This window comes from Centroberyx gerrardi, chromosome 13 (genome assembly GCF_048128805.1).
Source record: "Centroberyx gerrardi isolate f3 chromosome 13, fCenGer3.hap1.cur.20231027, whole genome shotgun sequence".
NCBI lineage: Eukaryota > Metazoa > Chordata > Actinopteri > Beryciformes > Berycidae > Centroberyx > Centroberyx gerrardi.
The window spans coordinates 16,715,805-16,731,911 of NC_136009.1; the positions used below are offsets into that span (position 1 = coordinate 16,715,805).

At 41.8% G+C, this 16,107-nt stretch overlaps 1 protein-coding gene across 2 annotated transcripts in view; it reads left to right on the top strand.

Annotated features, from left to right (window-relative positions):
- The window catches only part of arhgap21b (Rho GTPase activating protein 21b), a 37,940-nt gene that overhangs the window by 3,070 nt on the left and 18,763 nt on the right, over positions 1–16,107 (top strand). For both annotated transcript variants that reach the window (XM_071925111.2, XM_071925112.2), the window contains exons 3-7: positions 5,880–6,065; positions 6,259–6,280; positions 11,994–12,086; positions 12,701–12,779; positions 12,866–12,920. In XM_071925111.2, the coding sequence (XP_071781212.2) occupies positions 5,880–6,065; positions 6,259–6,280; positions 11,994–12,086; positions 12,701–12,779; positions 12,866–12,920 (435 nt within the window). The remainder of the gene's footprint in view (positions 1–5,879; positions 6,066–6,258; positions 6,281–11,993; positions 12,087–12,700; positions 12,780–12,865; positions 12,921–16,107) is intronic.

Genomic DNA, 16,107 nt, shown 5'->3' on the forward strand with positions numbered 1-16,107 from the left:
TCACAATCATCATGAACCTTTGGCCAGCTAGATCGTCATTTTATATGATAACTGAAATTGGGGACGGAAAATGATCCATCAATATGGCAAATTGAGTTAGAAAAATGATTTGTCATCTGATCCAAGATATTGTCTTTGGCTTTTGCAAGTTGTTTGATTTTTCTTCCCTTTTACATTGGAGGGTTTGTCTACTAGCATCAGCTGAAAATTACATGGAATCCGAACACTGCAGCTGAACACTGAATCCCAATGGCAGACAGTTAGACAGTGTTGGCTTCATGTCCGCTCCCTCTGGCTGGATTCCTCTGTTAGGAGTTTGAGTTTGCAACACCCACTGTGTGCTACTCAGTATGCTCTTGTCTATAATGTTTGTATTTTTTATTTTGGCGTAGGCTCATTTTTTAATAGTGAGAAATCATGTCATATGATTAATTCAGACTTTCTGTGTGATAGGTAGACTTGTGTGTTTTTCGTTCTTCATATTGCCTGCCTTTCAGCTTGTTTTTGCTCCAGTAATACAATAGACATAAGAGCAGGTTGAAATGGATTATTATTTTGGATGATGAAGCATGAGCTGTATTTAGTACTATCAGGAGCTATAGACAAACAGATCCCCCTTTCCCCACAATCTTGCCCTCATTAAAGCTCAGTGTTTAACTCACTTAGGCTGGCTGCCATTTACAGAACCCTCTGCACAAGCATCATATGGCTAACTGATGGAAATCGGAAGGGAAAATTGATCTTCAATTGGATAGAAGATGGCTGTTACTTCCTGTTGCCTTATGGTTGTGTCTGCGATGTCTCAGGGGAAATACAGAGATGTGATTCCGTTTTTCCTCATTGCACAATTTCTGTGCAGCACTTGCTGTAAAGATCCTTGCCAACATACACAGAAAAGCCTTGACATGTTGTCTGTGTCCCTGTTCAAATGTTTCGCCTATCTTTTTTAGCTTCAACTCTGAATTATTGGAGCTGCAAAAAACAGGAGGCGATATTCTAGAGAGCTAACAACTGTTTTCCTTTTGTCAGAACAACTGCTCACTAAATCCATTCCTTACTAGTAAGACAACAGGGTAGAGCTGAGTGTTATTAGCAAAACAATAACCCCAATGTTTTTGGCCAAATATCTGTCAGTATTAACAATATGTTTTTTTACAGGCAAACAAAAACACCGTAATAAAATATTAATACAGGCTAATACAGCTTTGGCAAAGATTTGTGAAAGAAATAGGCCTATTTTATCATCAATTGCACTCACTGTGTTTTTGAAACCCCATTCACATGCAAAGGCATCAGTGACTTTATCCCACAGGCGAGAGTGGGATGCATGAGGAGTAAATGCTCCTGTGGACAGTTGCCTTGTCATACATCACTGATGCTCTTTGAAAAGGCATGGTTGTTGGCCTCTGCCTGATTTTCTGGTGTTGGGCTCCTCATATTCTCTAAACTGTTGGTTTCACAGGTGGCTAAACAAATTGCTGGTGTTTACCTTCCAAGTAACTTTGTGATAATGCTTACAGATAGTGTGCTGTAACTTGCTTTTTCAAACGAAACTGGGTATGGCCAGACAACTGACACAGCATCTGTTTTTGGCTATTAAGTAGCCTCCTCACAAAACAATTTGACAATTTTAAAACAAGTCTTGTAAGCAAATGATTGGTTTACAATGCAAAGTAGGAGTACAACTGATTCTTGCCAGTTGACAAAGGCACAGTGAAACACACCTGCCCTGATTTACCTGCTGTCCACCGGAACCTCATTTTGACTTGTGGCGTTGTGAATTTGGAATATATTTACCCAGACCCTTTTTATTTTTACATCACTCAACCCCACAATCTTTAACATTAGAAGTGCAATCCAGCCTCCTATGTGTTCTGTTATACTTGACTTTTTGAAATTGACAGTTTTTCAGAGAAGCTTTTACATTTAAATGGAAATGCCACTTCAGGAGGCCCTTAATAGTTTGTTTTTGTTTTTGCTCATACTCATTGCTTATTTTCTTTTCTGAAGCCAGTTGTCTGCTCAAGTAAAGCAGCATTCTTTATAGGGTAGTAGTGGCCATTAATGGGACAAGACGTATAGGGCTAGTTATTATTTAGGTCTACTGAAAGAACCAACATTTATGAAACGCATATGATGAATGAAAATGTCAGTTTTGGTATGAAATTCGGTTATTACCCAGCTCTAGAAGACATGTCAGGTTTTCAGCTGTGACCGAACCACAAAATGTGGTTCTGTGTAATTCCTGTTTTCTTTTTTAAAATGTTGTCTCTGCAGGTGATGGCTTGGTAATGATAATGTCGGATAAAGTCACCAGATGGAAAAAGTGGCAGCATTTTAGAATGGCATCCTGCATTCAACAATAGCCGGCAGGACTATTGTGTGTTATAACATTTGTGCGTTACAACTAGATGTGTAGTGTAGCGTGCACAAAACGGAGCACATGTGTATGTAGCCTGACTAATGATACTTTTACCTTCTCCCGCACTACAAGGTTGAAACGCCCAAGGCTCACCACTGGCCCTCTGTATCATTATCTTAGGCCTTTCACAGATAAGTGCTTGGTTTGGACTGGATGTGATGTAGAATTTAGCGGCCCACAGAGAACTAGGTTTTTTCACAGTTTAAGAAGCCTGTGTACATGTCTGATTTTAGGGCTGATGTCATGTGGTGCATGTAATGTGTCATTTGGTGATGTCAGCAGAGGTTTTTAAACACAAAAAGAACATAATGGAAATTCCTTCAATTTCTTATGCAGTTTGTAGCTAGGCTCCAGATATCAAGCTTTTGTGGTATGTGTTTGTGTGAGCAGTTGCGTATGTAGTCATGCTGCAGCCCCTCTGAAAATGACCACATGTACCCTGTCTTTAGCATGCTGCCTATAATACACTGGCACAAACAATACAGTGTTTGTTAAACCAGAATGTGTTTCAAAGAACATTCCACACTTACTTTATGTTAACAGTCATAACATGTTGGCTTGCATAACTTTGGAAATTTTTCAGACCAAATACAACATGTTGGCTGGAACCCCATGGAGGGCACCAGTCTGAGCTTAAAAGGCCGAGAATGGGTCTGGCTGGGAGCCATGGCTCAGTGAATGTTGCTGTACTATGAAATAGGGCTGCAACTAACGATTATTTTCGTTATCGATTAATCGATTGATTTTTTTTCTGAATAATAGATTGATCATTTTGTATATAAAATGTAAAAAATAATGACAAATGCCCATTACAACCAGAGCCCAAAGTGATTCTTAAAATGGCTTACTTAGTCTAACCAGCAGCCTAAAAAACCCAAATTAGATTCATCTTATAATGATATGTAACAGAGAAAAGCAGCAAGTCTTAGCATTTGTGAAGCTGTATTTGACTAAAACGATTAATCGATTATCAAAATTATAATCGATTGGATAATGTTTCAATACTGCAGCTACTCCATGCTGAACATTTGTTCAATATTTCAGGCCATATTCAACAGAGATCTGGTGGTTGTGATCACTGTTCCTGCTCTGAGAGGCTTGGTGCCGCTGTTCTACTCCCAGTGATATCCACCAGAACAAATGCTTATTGAAAACCCACTCCTGGCTGCCTCACCCAGTGCAAATATCAGTCTGGCATTCTGGTGATTCATAAATGGCTGAGAGGCATTCATTTGTAAGCTGGGGAGGATAGGTGTGTATTTTGGGGTGGGTGTGTCTTTCATATGCTTTTCTTTATAGACTTATTTTCCATAGATTATTTTTTTCCTAAAGAAGGGGCTGCTTTTTCTGTGTATGGGCAATCTCATAATTTTCTCTTTTTTCTGGATTACCCCTCACTACAGTTATCTAAGCATTATTGATCTGCCCTATCAGGTTTACATTGGAGTCTGTTCTACATTTGGTCCCTTCTCCTTAGCTAATAATAGCGTTTCATAGTGTAATCTAGTAGTAATAGTGTTTCATTTGACAGGCCGTTCCTCTACCGTTGATAGTCTGGTCATGCAGTTCTTGACATGCCTATGACTGGCACAGTGGCTCAGCAATGTCTGGGATTTATAAAGGAAGGGAAAGGGGAGGGCCGTCAGGGGAATGCCGGTCTGGAATTTATTGGCCCAGTATGTCACCGCAGTATTAACTATGCAAGTGGCAATGATAACCCTGCTTGGCATGTGTCTGTCTGGAGCGGCCCACACCCCCTTCTGTCGTCCACATATAAAGATCAGAGGGCTGCAAATAGCCCTGTGGACTGGCTGCTAAATCAGATCCAGTGGACTGGGATTGGCTTGCCCTGGGGACCCGAGGGAAGCCAGGCAGGCATTTGAAACATCCACTTGATCTATTGTCATTTCTCCACAAGCGCTTCTCCGGTTATGGATGTAAATATTTTCGAATGGAGCGAGGGCACTCAGGACTCAGACACAGACTTCAACATGGAAGCGCCGGTGCCGTGGAAGAAGCCAAAGCTGGGTTAGACTGAGAGAAACCTGTTTTGCTAGTTCCATCAAAATACATGGGTGTCAGCTGCACCTGCAGCTCTGTTTCCCAGAGAGCTACACTAATGCTGTTGGTCCTTATTCTCTATGCAAATTTGAACTCCTCATATCCCCCCCAACAGCTCTGGTTACCACTTTAAATACATTTTGATACCTTGGTTTATGTTGATGCCACTCTGAGAAAGTTTAGAAACAGTAAAACATTCTACAGAGATGATAGTGAAACATGCTTTAACTTGGTACACACCTCTAGGCACACAACATATTTCTAATGAGCCATTGAGTGTGACGCCAACAAGTACTGAACATTCTTCCTATGACATACTAAGAGCAATTGGTGGGCTGTTGGTGGTTATAAGTTAGTGTGAACAAACTTGCTCCTGTTTGTTTTTAAAATATGGTTTGGCTTTTCCCTACTCCCTCCAGCAGCTGTATTGAGTGGGAGTGCGACCAAGTGTTATTTCTTTGTCTTTTGACCCTACTCAGAGGTGCACATTTTTATTTTTAGCTTTGAAATTTCACCAGTCATATGTAGACAAAGCTCTTTTCACAGTCTGTTATTTTTGTCTTGTATTTGTTATGAAGTTGTGCACTGTAAATTCTGTGTGTTTATCTCAGTTTAGCCCACTGGTTGTGTTAGTATGCAGGTATCTCATTCCGATTTTCTGACATTTTACTCAACACATCTCCCCAGGCAGGGATAGTGTGAATGCAAGCTCATCAAATTCCTCACATTGTGGGTGAAACTCTGGACTGGGGGTGGGAGAGGGGGAGGAGTGTTTGGCTGAGAAGGGGTGAGGAAAATACTTTTATCACTCATGTGGAAGTACAAGACTATTTGAACAGAGACTTTACTGAAAGTGGTACTGGAACCGGGAATATGAGATGGGGTGAATGAGTAATGGGGGGACGTTGCTGCACACACGATACCACAAAGGTGTGAGGCTATAAATAGCCAGTAAACAGAGGGGTGGGTGTCAAAAGCCCAGAGGCCTGCCATGCTCTACACTCAAACTGTGGAAATGGGACACCATGGCTTGACTGTTAACACTGGAGCCATTAATGTTTTTTAAGAACCCATTCTCTTCTAGAGCAGGCCCAAAATTTATGAATGAATCAGTCAGTGTTAATGTGTAATCCACTGAATAGTATTTTGTTGAAACATGCAAATTAGAGATTGAGTAAGGGTTTTTGTGGTGTAATTTTTGGATCATTATTTTTGGATTCAGGCCCAGCAGCTTTCCAACTTTTCGCAAGAGTTTGTGCTTTCAGTTTCAACATTTGATCACTTTCTGAGTGTGAAAGTAAGAATACAGCACTAAACATTTGGTCATTGCTCATGTTTATATTATTATTTTTTTAATTCTCCCTCTACCACTCTCTGTCTCTCTCTCCATCTGTAGAATGACTCTCCAGACTGGGACGACATGGCTGATTCTCCCACAGGGTTGTACCCGGGAGAGGAGGAGTCCTTCTCATGGCCGGGACCTAAAACTGTGCTTTTGCGCCGCACCTCCCAAGGCTTTGGCTTCACCTTGCGCCACTTCATCGTATACCCACCGGAGTCGACCGTGCACTTCCCCTTCCCGGTAATTTTTAAGATCATCATCGCATGAGTAAACATTTCAGGAACAGAAACTCTTTCATTATTTTAATTCACCTAAGTATTGTTTGCCTGACACTTAATATGATAACACTGAGTCAACAAAAGCATGATACCCAAGTGTTAAATTCCATGATTCTGGGCAACAAAGTCACTTGAGCATCTCTGTCTTTTTACAGGAGGAAGATCATGGCCGCAGAGGTAAGCAGAATAACTCAGCTGTGCCTCTTCATGCCTGCCCTTCAGCACTGCTGAGTCAGTGCAGTGCCTCTGACTTATAATGACTCTTAATCCATCCGCTCTTTGGTTCTTTTTACTTCCTTATGCGGGGGGAACAATGTACCTCCTGTGTGTCGATGACCTTTGTGGAGGCATGAAAGGTTTGGTCAGCGCCACCTGTTTCTGTCCTGCACTGACCTACCTCTTCATATTGTTTCACTTTGTTTTGTTGCTGCTTTTCTCCATGACCATAGAAAGGTTGTCAGAAAGAGATGGTTTCAGTTTTTACTGGGTTGTGTGTGTGTGTTTGAGCCTCTCCCCCCATGTTAGCCCCGATACACACGTTGTGTTTTTCTCTCGTTGTAAGGCACAGAACCTCACATCAACCTCGTGCCATAAATTTGCAGTTTAATGTTGTTGTTTATCCATAAACTTGAATACCTTGTAAAACATGACTTAAAGACTTGTCCCAAATCATTAGGGTCCACATAACAATTTGGCATACGTCTCATCCACCAAGCAACACTTATTTCAATGAAATTTTGTTCATGTTGCCTGTTCTTGAGCTGGCTATTCACATGGTACTGTGGTTGAACAAGTGATTTTCCCCATTTTAGCCACCGTCCCAACTTCATTCTATTGTTAATAACAGCCGATTAGTATCAAGTAGGCATATCATCTTCTACGGGGTGAAGCAAGGCTCCATTATGTGATTGCTACCATCAGTGATTGTGCATGTTTCAACCTCTCTGTTGAAATATAAGCTTTTTTTATCGTTTCCATGACACCTACTACAATACCGTTCTATTGCCACGCTCTCCTCGGCGACGATCTGACATGGTAGCTACTAGCTCTGTGCTCCGTAACAGCCCTAGTACCCTGCATGTCTGTTTGAATTAAGAAATGTTATCTTACTGTATCACCGTTATTTCAAGCGTTCACTCTTGGGGAATCTGTAAAATGCTGTACAATTGATTACAGTTCGGTGTAGAACCATTTTTATCACGGAGAGCCGGCCGGTCGATCAAAAACAGCACTGTGGCGTAAAGCACTGTGGAAATTGTAGTCCTTTACCGAGCTAAGGCTGTTATGTACATAGTCTTGTAACTATGTTTTTTCCTTGTTTTTCTCAAATTTTAAGATGCAAATCCAATTTAGTTACTACAATTACTCTTATACTCGTTTGAATGAGTGGAACTTATTGAACCCAGCTATTTTGAAATCTGGGTACTGTAAATGAATGACCAAAACGCTTCCAGAACCCTAATGACGTTGGGATACCACATGACTAGCCAGCTCTATTCCTTATTCTTCTTCTTCTTCTTATTCCACCAAAAGCACAGGTGGAGGCAATAGTGAGCAGTGTATGTCATTTTTTTAAAAAAGCTGACATTTTATTGAAATGAGCACTGTTGGCCGTATTGGAAGTATGCCGTACTGAAGACTTGGGAACTGCCGGTCCCAAGTCATGTTCCACAAGATATGTATGTTTGCCAATCGGTAAGACAACATTAAACACATTTTGTTATTCAGTTTGATGTGAAATTCTTTCCCATGCAAGGAAAGATTGGGCACATATTGTGGCGATCCCCAGGTAAGACAACTGCTGCAGTCATCTACTGACGGATGTTTCATTTAGATTTCTCAGATAGGAATTCTCTTTAATTGGGTTAGCCCTGCTACAGCCTGCCCCGTCCTAATGTGAACACAGTGAGGTGATCTCCCTGTGGCTTGTTTGTGGGCTTAACTCTTTGTTTGGTCTGAGCTGCCTTTTGTTGACTGTAGGGGGGATGCTGTCACTGGAACTCTTCCAGCTGGATGCAAGTAATTCTCCCAGACATTTATTTTCCTGGGAGAGGAAAACTGTTGTACAGGAAAGAGGCGCTGTAACTGAACTCGCTCTGTACATGTTGGGGAAGTAAATAATTTGTCTGAACAAATAATCTTTTTGTTTTTACTACGGAAGGGGGAACTCCGTAAGTCATTGATCTTGGAAGACTTTGAGGCACACGTGGTAGATGTAATAATTGACTCTTTCAAGATGTGGGGGTGTGTGTGTCTGCGTCTCCACAGTCCACTGGTCCTTCCCAAATTTTGTTTCCCGTTTTAATATTTTGTTTATAGTTTGTTCCCAGATTCTGGATTTGACATTATTAAACGTCTTTACACTCAGTGATGTCTGTAATCCCGATTTTCTTGTCCTAGTCAAAATACCTATGCTACAATGATCATTGTGTGCACTGACATTGCGTGGCTAATAGTGATTAAAATTATTTTTGGTTAATCTAAGCCTAGGTCAAAACATTGGCATGCATAACTATGATTAGAGGCATCATTAGTCTTTACCCAGAAGGTGACTGTTGATGAAGGTGCTGTTGATGACCTGGTCTCGGAGTCGGACAGTTATGAAAGTGCACTCTGAAGTATTTTGGAATAATATATGTGCAGATGATTGTTGCCCAGATTTCAACGGTTTGTGCTATCGTAGATTATTGAAGTGTGAAGTGTATGATGTGTGAAACGGATTATGTGAGCTATTGTGGAGGGTGGAGTGGAGACACCACCCCTCCATGTGAAAGCAGAATGTAAGTAGTCACATGCTTATCTGCACATACTCGCTGACATGTGCTTGAATTCGCTTACAGGCCTATACTGACGGTAATTGTTGCTCTCATCCCATTACAAACCCCTGTGGATTTTCTGATGTGTACATACAGTTCCATTTTTAAACTCAGATTCTGTGATTCTGTCTGTGATTTCTGCAACAAAAGGGAAATGCTGGGCACTAAGTACAGAGCTTGCAGTTGTTCGTTGACTAAACTAAAACTTCATGAAATAGTACAGAAGAGTCTGTTCCCATTATAGCAGTCATGATTTATGGTTCACCTAAAAACTAAAATGCTGCAGAAGACAATAAGACATAGACTTTTTGGCCTGGAGCTGCACCGCCTGGGCCTGAGTAAGGCAGGGAATATTAAAGAATCCTGATGGTTGCATAATGCTGGACAGAGGGACTTGTTGGCAGCAAGCCAAGCAAGAGTTGAGGAAAAAAACAACCTGAGATGGTCCCAGTCCAAACTGGCCTGGCCTGGTCACAGCGCAGCACTGCCATAAATTATCTTATTGCATTAGAGTCTGCAGCTTCCTAAGACAAAGCTCTTTTATCACAACTCTTGGGTGAAGTGTGGATGCGCTTGTGATTTAGTGTGCTGTTGTCATCTCTTCACTTTTTCCTTTTTCATCCTTAAAGGCTCACATTTACCACGTACCTGAATCACAGCTATCATTTGATATAATCTTTGGTGTAAGCGTTCATTGTGTGCATGAGTTGTTGTTAGGGTCCATTTTTGTAAGTTTGCTGACATGAGCGACTCCCTCAACAGCATGGATGGAAGGGAGTCTCTTTGTTTATCATGTGGGGGTTGTGGTGGTTTTCACACCTAGCCAATATTTTATGAAGACTTTGTACTGTGTTGGCTGATGCGACTTGAAGATTAGATTTAGTTTTCACCCACAAATCATTCTGTGATGATTTCGGTGAAGTAGTAGTCTGCAAGAGGTTTTCAGTGAATAAGCATAAACATGAGCCAGTGTAGATGTAGACTTCAGACATCTTTCCCATCTTTCTTTCTCCCTCTAGTGGCTGCTACAAAGGCAGGAGAGTAAAAACAGTGCAAATGAACCCTACCTTTGTTTAAGCTACACCATTATCCTCAGACCTCTCTTACTGTTCAGAAATTGGCTACTTTTTCATTCATTTGGACAGGGGTTTCCCTGGCTTTTAAAAAGGGTTAGGTGCCAGCAACAATAGTGGGGTGGGTTGTACATGAGAATGTGAGGACTCAAGACAGAAGTCAGAACAACCTGTAGAGCAGCGCTCCCGGCAAACTGGAAGTACATAAAGCTTTACAGTGACGTAGGTGACAAAATTTTGAACACAGTCAATCGTCATAATGGCAAAAACTAGGAAAATAAGGTTGCAAATAGCCTCAATTATCCTTTAATAAGTGAGAAGAATACAAAACATTTTTCTACAAAAGCTGGTAGACAAAAACATAAAGTGAGTTGCCTCACAGTTAAATAGGCAGGGGGTCAGCTAAAAGTTCACAGTACATTTAAATGTTGATGGTGCCTCATGCAATATCAATTCATGAAACAACAGCTGCATTGTGGCAGTGCAGTTCTACAATGTGCCACCAGAGGGAGCATGGCACAATGCTGTGGTTGTATGAGACTCCTGTTGCAGTATTACATAATGTCAATCCCCAGGATGTGATTGTGCGTGTGTAATGCCATGTGTGTAAGAAAGGAAAAATGGATGTGTGTGTGCGGTCACATGTGTGTGCACATGAGTATTGCTTACGTATATTTAGCTCTATAGAGGATTGTTGCAAAGGTTTATAGACAATTGCTGCAAGAGATCCATTGACCAATGAGTAATATTCAGCCACCTGTTACCCGTGTCCCTTTCCCAATCCCTCAAATACAAAATGCTCAAAAATAGCTGGGAACTCGGGGGTCTGTCACAGGTCCACAGGTCAGGTTTCTCATTAATTCACCCTCTCCTGCTCATTTGCCTGTTTACACCAGTTTTTACCAGTACTAATGCATTCAAGCCTTTTTCCTATCTTGCCTATTCCTGTAGTTGTTTCTAATTCACTGTAATTTGTACACAACCATGCAGTAACCTACCAGGACGTTAACTACTGGGAAAGGATTTTATCCTTACTCTTGCATTGTGCCCCCAAAGCTTTTTCTCAGTTTATAAGGAAAGAGTGGGAGTTGTGCAGCTGAGCACACTGACGCTCTACCTTCACTTGGTCTTTCTCTTTCTCACACACACGCGTGCGCACTCTCACTCTCTCTCACCCCCACTCTCTTTCTTTCTTTATTTTCTTCCTTTTTCTGCAGCCATGCAGCTGCTAGGAGACAGGAGCAGCATGAGCAAACAGGTTTTCCTCTCTTCAGTTGCATTCATCCACCTCCCTAAATCCACACAGTCTCCCCCTATTGGGATTTTTTTCCTGGCCAATTAACTATCATTTACATTCAAAACTGTTGTAATGTGGGCAGGCATGGGCCAAAACACAGTCTGTTCTGCTGTCAAGATGTTGATTCACATGCCTCCAAACCTTGTGACAAACCTCCCAGTTTCTCTGTCTCACTTTCATACACACTCTCCCCCTCCTAAACGTCATGAAACAATTTACTGCCCAGTCTGGTACCCATTGATAGGCTTTGTTGTTGTTGTTTGCCTTCCAGGTTCAACCTCGGTGAGAGTGAGGTGTTTTTAAATGAACCTATGTAGCTGTTTGTATCGGAATAGGAAATTGACTTCTTGCTTGGGGTCTTTATTTGCTTGCCTTGCTGTTGCTTCTGTTAAGAAATCCCCCAAAACCCAGAGAAATTCTTAGGTCTACTTATTAGGCACACCTGGACTAAGAAAAGGAAACCTCTAGAAACTCAAAGAAATGTCTAAAATTATACTGGTTGCTGCTGGTGACCGGGGTATTTTATAAATATTCAAGGGCCCTTTGCCCTGAACACCCTTTTTCCCCCAAAAAGGCCCCATGTCAATGGCAGGATGAAGCAAACTCATGAACATTCCATTTTAACTATCTGCTTTTACATGTGTTTGCACTGTATACTGTAGTCTATGTATAATGTATACTGACTGCTATCTTTTTTTTGTTAGGGAGACAGCGCAATAGGCTAGAGCCAATGGACACCATCTTTGTGAAGCAAGTGAAGGAAGGTGGCCCTGCCCATGGAGCTGGACTCTGCACAGGTAATGATCTTCATCAATCTCCAACCGAAGTTTACTGGAGCACAACGGTCAAGTCATGTGTGCACTGGGAAGTCATGAATTTGCAGCATCCTTACTATAACCCTCTAAATGGTGTCATACAGTGGAAAAAAAACCCTTCCTGTAAGCTATTATGTTGATGTTTTAGGCATTTTCCATTTGCATTATTCAGAGCGACTTACAGCAAGTATGATAGTAGAAGACGCTTCACCTCCTTACCCAAAGTTACAAGTAAAACATAGTTAGGAGTGCAAGTTTCAGTGCTGAAGTGCCCTGAAAATATTCCTGCTGTGAAACAAAACATTAGCAAACATTGTAGTTGTAGCGTTTTTTTTTCGTTCTCCTGTATTTGGTAGTGATTTTAATGTGTTGGTGGATATGGAGAGCCCCCAGGCACAGTTGCTGTAAACCCTCATCAGGTGACTGATCCTATTTGCTCTCCTCCTTTTCACCCTCTGGCTGCTGAAGACACGCTTCCTCTTTATACAATCATCACTGGGTTCCACTCTGTAGAGAGACATAAACAGCTTACAAACCTTCGTGACATCTCTCTGTTACTGATGCCCTTGCTGCTCCTGTTTTTTTACTGCCCACAGGTGACCGAATAGTGAAGGTGAACGGAGCAAGTATCATCGGGAAAACCTATTCTGATGTTATAGCCTTGATCCAAGATAGGTGAGAGTTTATGTGGATTCTTTTAAATGATTCTTGGTCTTTTAGTGCATTCTGTCTGTTTTTAAATACTTTTTGTTCCCTTATAGTGACGCCTTTCTTGAACTCTGTGTGATGCCAAAAGATGAGGATATACTGCAGCTGGTGAGTTTCTTCTTATAATCCTGTCGTCTGATTGGCTTTCATTCATACTTTGCCCCCCTCCTCCTCCTTTTTGTAACAAGAGAAGCTCTGTGTTTCTCCAGTTCCACAATGATTGTCACCATGTATGTGATTGGGTGTCAGAGAGCTGCTCTACTTTAAAGTGTGCTTGTTGGGACGGCAGGCAGTTTTCCCATCCCATCAGAGTTCTCTATCTGGGCCTCCTAACCAGGCCAGAACAACCTGTCCTCCATAGCTGCTGCTGACACTAGTGCAGAAATGGCCTCATTGGAGGGGTTGAGCAGGGCCTCTCTGAAATACATCATACAAAGTTGTTGGCGTGCATAGATATACACAACCTCCTCCACACAGATGAACTGTTTTAGCTTCCCAAAGGAGCAGAGGGAAGAGTCTGTATTTTGTTAATGAGGACAAATGTCTCTTCGAACTTAGGCCTACATTAAGCAGCTGAGTCCTAGAAAAGGTTTAATTTCTGCTTCATAACCCTGGTTGCCCCCCACTTGCCCACTATGTACTTATGCAACATGGATCATTGCCCGACATGCTTAATTGCATGTGACAGCCTCACAGGTTTGTTACCTGAGGCAGTCAACCACTATTAGAAGAGCCAACAGCATCTGAAGGGCGTCAAATTATATTGGCTGTAACACTGAATGGAGAACAGAGGTTACGACTCAGACTAAATGCCATTAGTTTTCTGCAATCACCCACTCATGATTGTGTGTTATAGTTTGATGGTTTTCAGCGAGGTATGATAAATCAGTCAACAAGGGATCAGCCTATGACAACGGCCTGAAATAGACCTCTTTGAAGCAAAGATTTTTCCAAAATAAAGATAGTTCCCCTCAGCCTAATTTCCTTGTAATCGATGTTTCTCATCAGCTGAGTGTGTAGCCAGGCGTTATTTCCATTATAACTGGGGTGTCTGTGATAAAGTTGTCAGCCAATCCAATTCCCTGTGATAGATCAGAATAGAGAGGTTAAGAGAAGTCATGAAGGCAGTGACACTGAAAATCTATGTCAGTTATAAATAGCAGAGCTCAAACCTTGCTAGGACTGAACTCTGAGAGGTTTATCGTGTGTTTGCTTAAATTTTGAATTAGCTGAGAGACATGCACATGGAAGATAGAAGACATGAGCCTAAATCACATATCTTATGTATCAGGAAATGACAATTGATATTTTATTTTTATATAAAATATAATTTTAGGTGCAAGTTAAACTCATTAACTGTAAAGTGAGTCTCAATAAAAATGGGCTGGGTTCCCAAGTAGGGACGTGCATTTAATATAGTAAATATTAGAATCACTCTGATCACTTCTGCTCTCTACGGTACTGATCAGTTGCATATCTTTAGCAATCATGTCGGAAATGAGGGCAGAGATTTTTCCGAGGAGCCCACACAAATGTTGTCTTGCTAGTTTGGCTAGTCCATCTTCATGATCTGTAGAAATAGCTGGTTGCTTTTTGAGACTGTTCAGGTTTGGTGTGGTGGAGCCGTGGTACGACAACTCTGTCCCAAATACTTTACACTGAACAAGATTGCCCTGTACTTTCTTGAAGTTTGCTCTCGCTAGGATTTTGTGTGGCTTTGATAATGACATAATTGTTTCCAAAAGCAACAATGGCCAAATTATAAAAGATGATGTTTATCCCTGGGAGTTAATTTTTGAATATTTGTTTTTTATGACCCATCCCTAATCCAAATAGGCTACATAGATAAGCTTTGTTTTTCTTCATCTTAACCTCGCTTCCCACTGAATTCCTGTACGCATTCCTCTACAGATTGTCCCCGCAGATGAGGTTTGTATACCTGCAGAGATGAAACCTCTATTACCTGTGTGCACTTCAGATCTCATCATTAAGTTTTTATGCATGCTGCTGGCAGCTGTTGGCAGCTAGTAAGCATTCTGCAGGTTCAGGGCAAAGTGAAGGTGCACTCATCTGTTCCATATCCGTAACAAATCACACTGAGTGCGCTGTCAGTGTGCTGAGGAATCCTTTCCCAAGAGCTTTTCGTTATCCGACAGCCTATTTATAATGAGTAATATTATGAAAGACCTGGGCTATTTGCTTTGCCAGAAATTTTCCCTTGTGGACCCTTTAGGGCCTTACTGAATCCTCATAACTGACTTGATAGATAATTGAGTTAATCATTTGGGAGCATGTTATGCATGCAGTTTGTTTGAATGATACTTGCTCAGAATGGCAAATCAATATGTCATGTAATTATAACCAATATCCTTCCCCCTCAAGCACCATTCCCCACAATAAATTAGCCAGCAGTCATTTATCTAAGAAATTTAAAATTTGATGTCAGTGCGCTACTAAACTGCAATTCATAGATGTAACATTGTATCCTGAGTAAATTAATTTTAGACTTGTAATATTAGAGAAAATCAAAACCTGTACACATCCACTTATCCCTCTGCCTCCTTTTAGCTTCCCTCCCTTTTCTCCTCTGATATCCAATTGGCTGTCACTGCCCCCCACCCGCTCCCCCCTCCCCTGTTAGTTCTTCCCTCTCTTTTTTTTGCCTCTCCTCCCTCCTTCCCATTTCCAAAGTCGACTGTGTTACACATGTGTTGCGCTAGCTGCCACTGGCCTCTGCTAGGAGAGCGTCAGTAATGGGCCAGCCGCCACAAAAACGGTGTAACTATTGATGTAGGCAGGCAGACAGACGAGGGCTGTCCATAAGAACAGGAGGATTATCAGAGATGCTAACAGGATGACATTATATTGTAGGAGGCGGAGGCGGCACACACTGACTGCCTAGAGACAGGCAGCAGTTGCTTAGCAAAGAGACACTCCAGGAGGAGAAATGGGGGGAGCCTGTAAGCCAGGGAAGCAGAGGAAATACTGAGCAAGGAAAAGGGAGAGAGGGAAGAGCATGAGCGATGAGATGAAACCAATAGATGAAGTCAGCTGACTGCCCTGTGTTTTGAACAGGTTGATGCTAACGGAGAGGGAGAGAGGAGGAAGGAGTGGGAGGGGGAGCTGTACCATCTGAGCTGAATGTATAATCAGCAGCTGCTGCTTCTGTCATGTGAGCAATAGCAGAGGGAGAGAGAGAGAGACAGAGACTGGAGGCACCTTGTTCAGTGAGCGTAATATTCTGGCTGCAGATGGAGAGAACCATGGAGACTTAACAGCAGTATGAGAGGCAGGC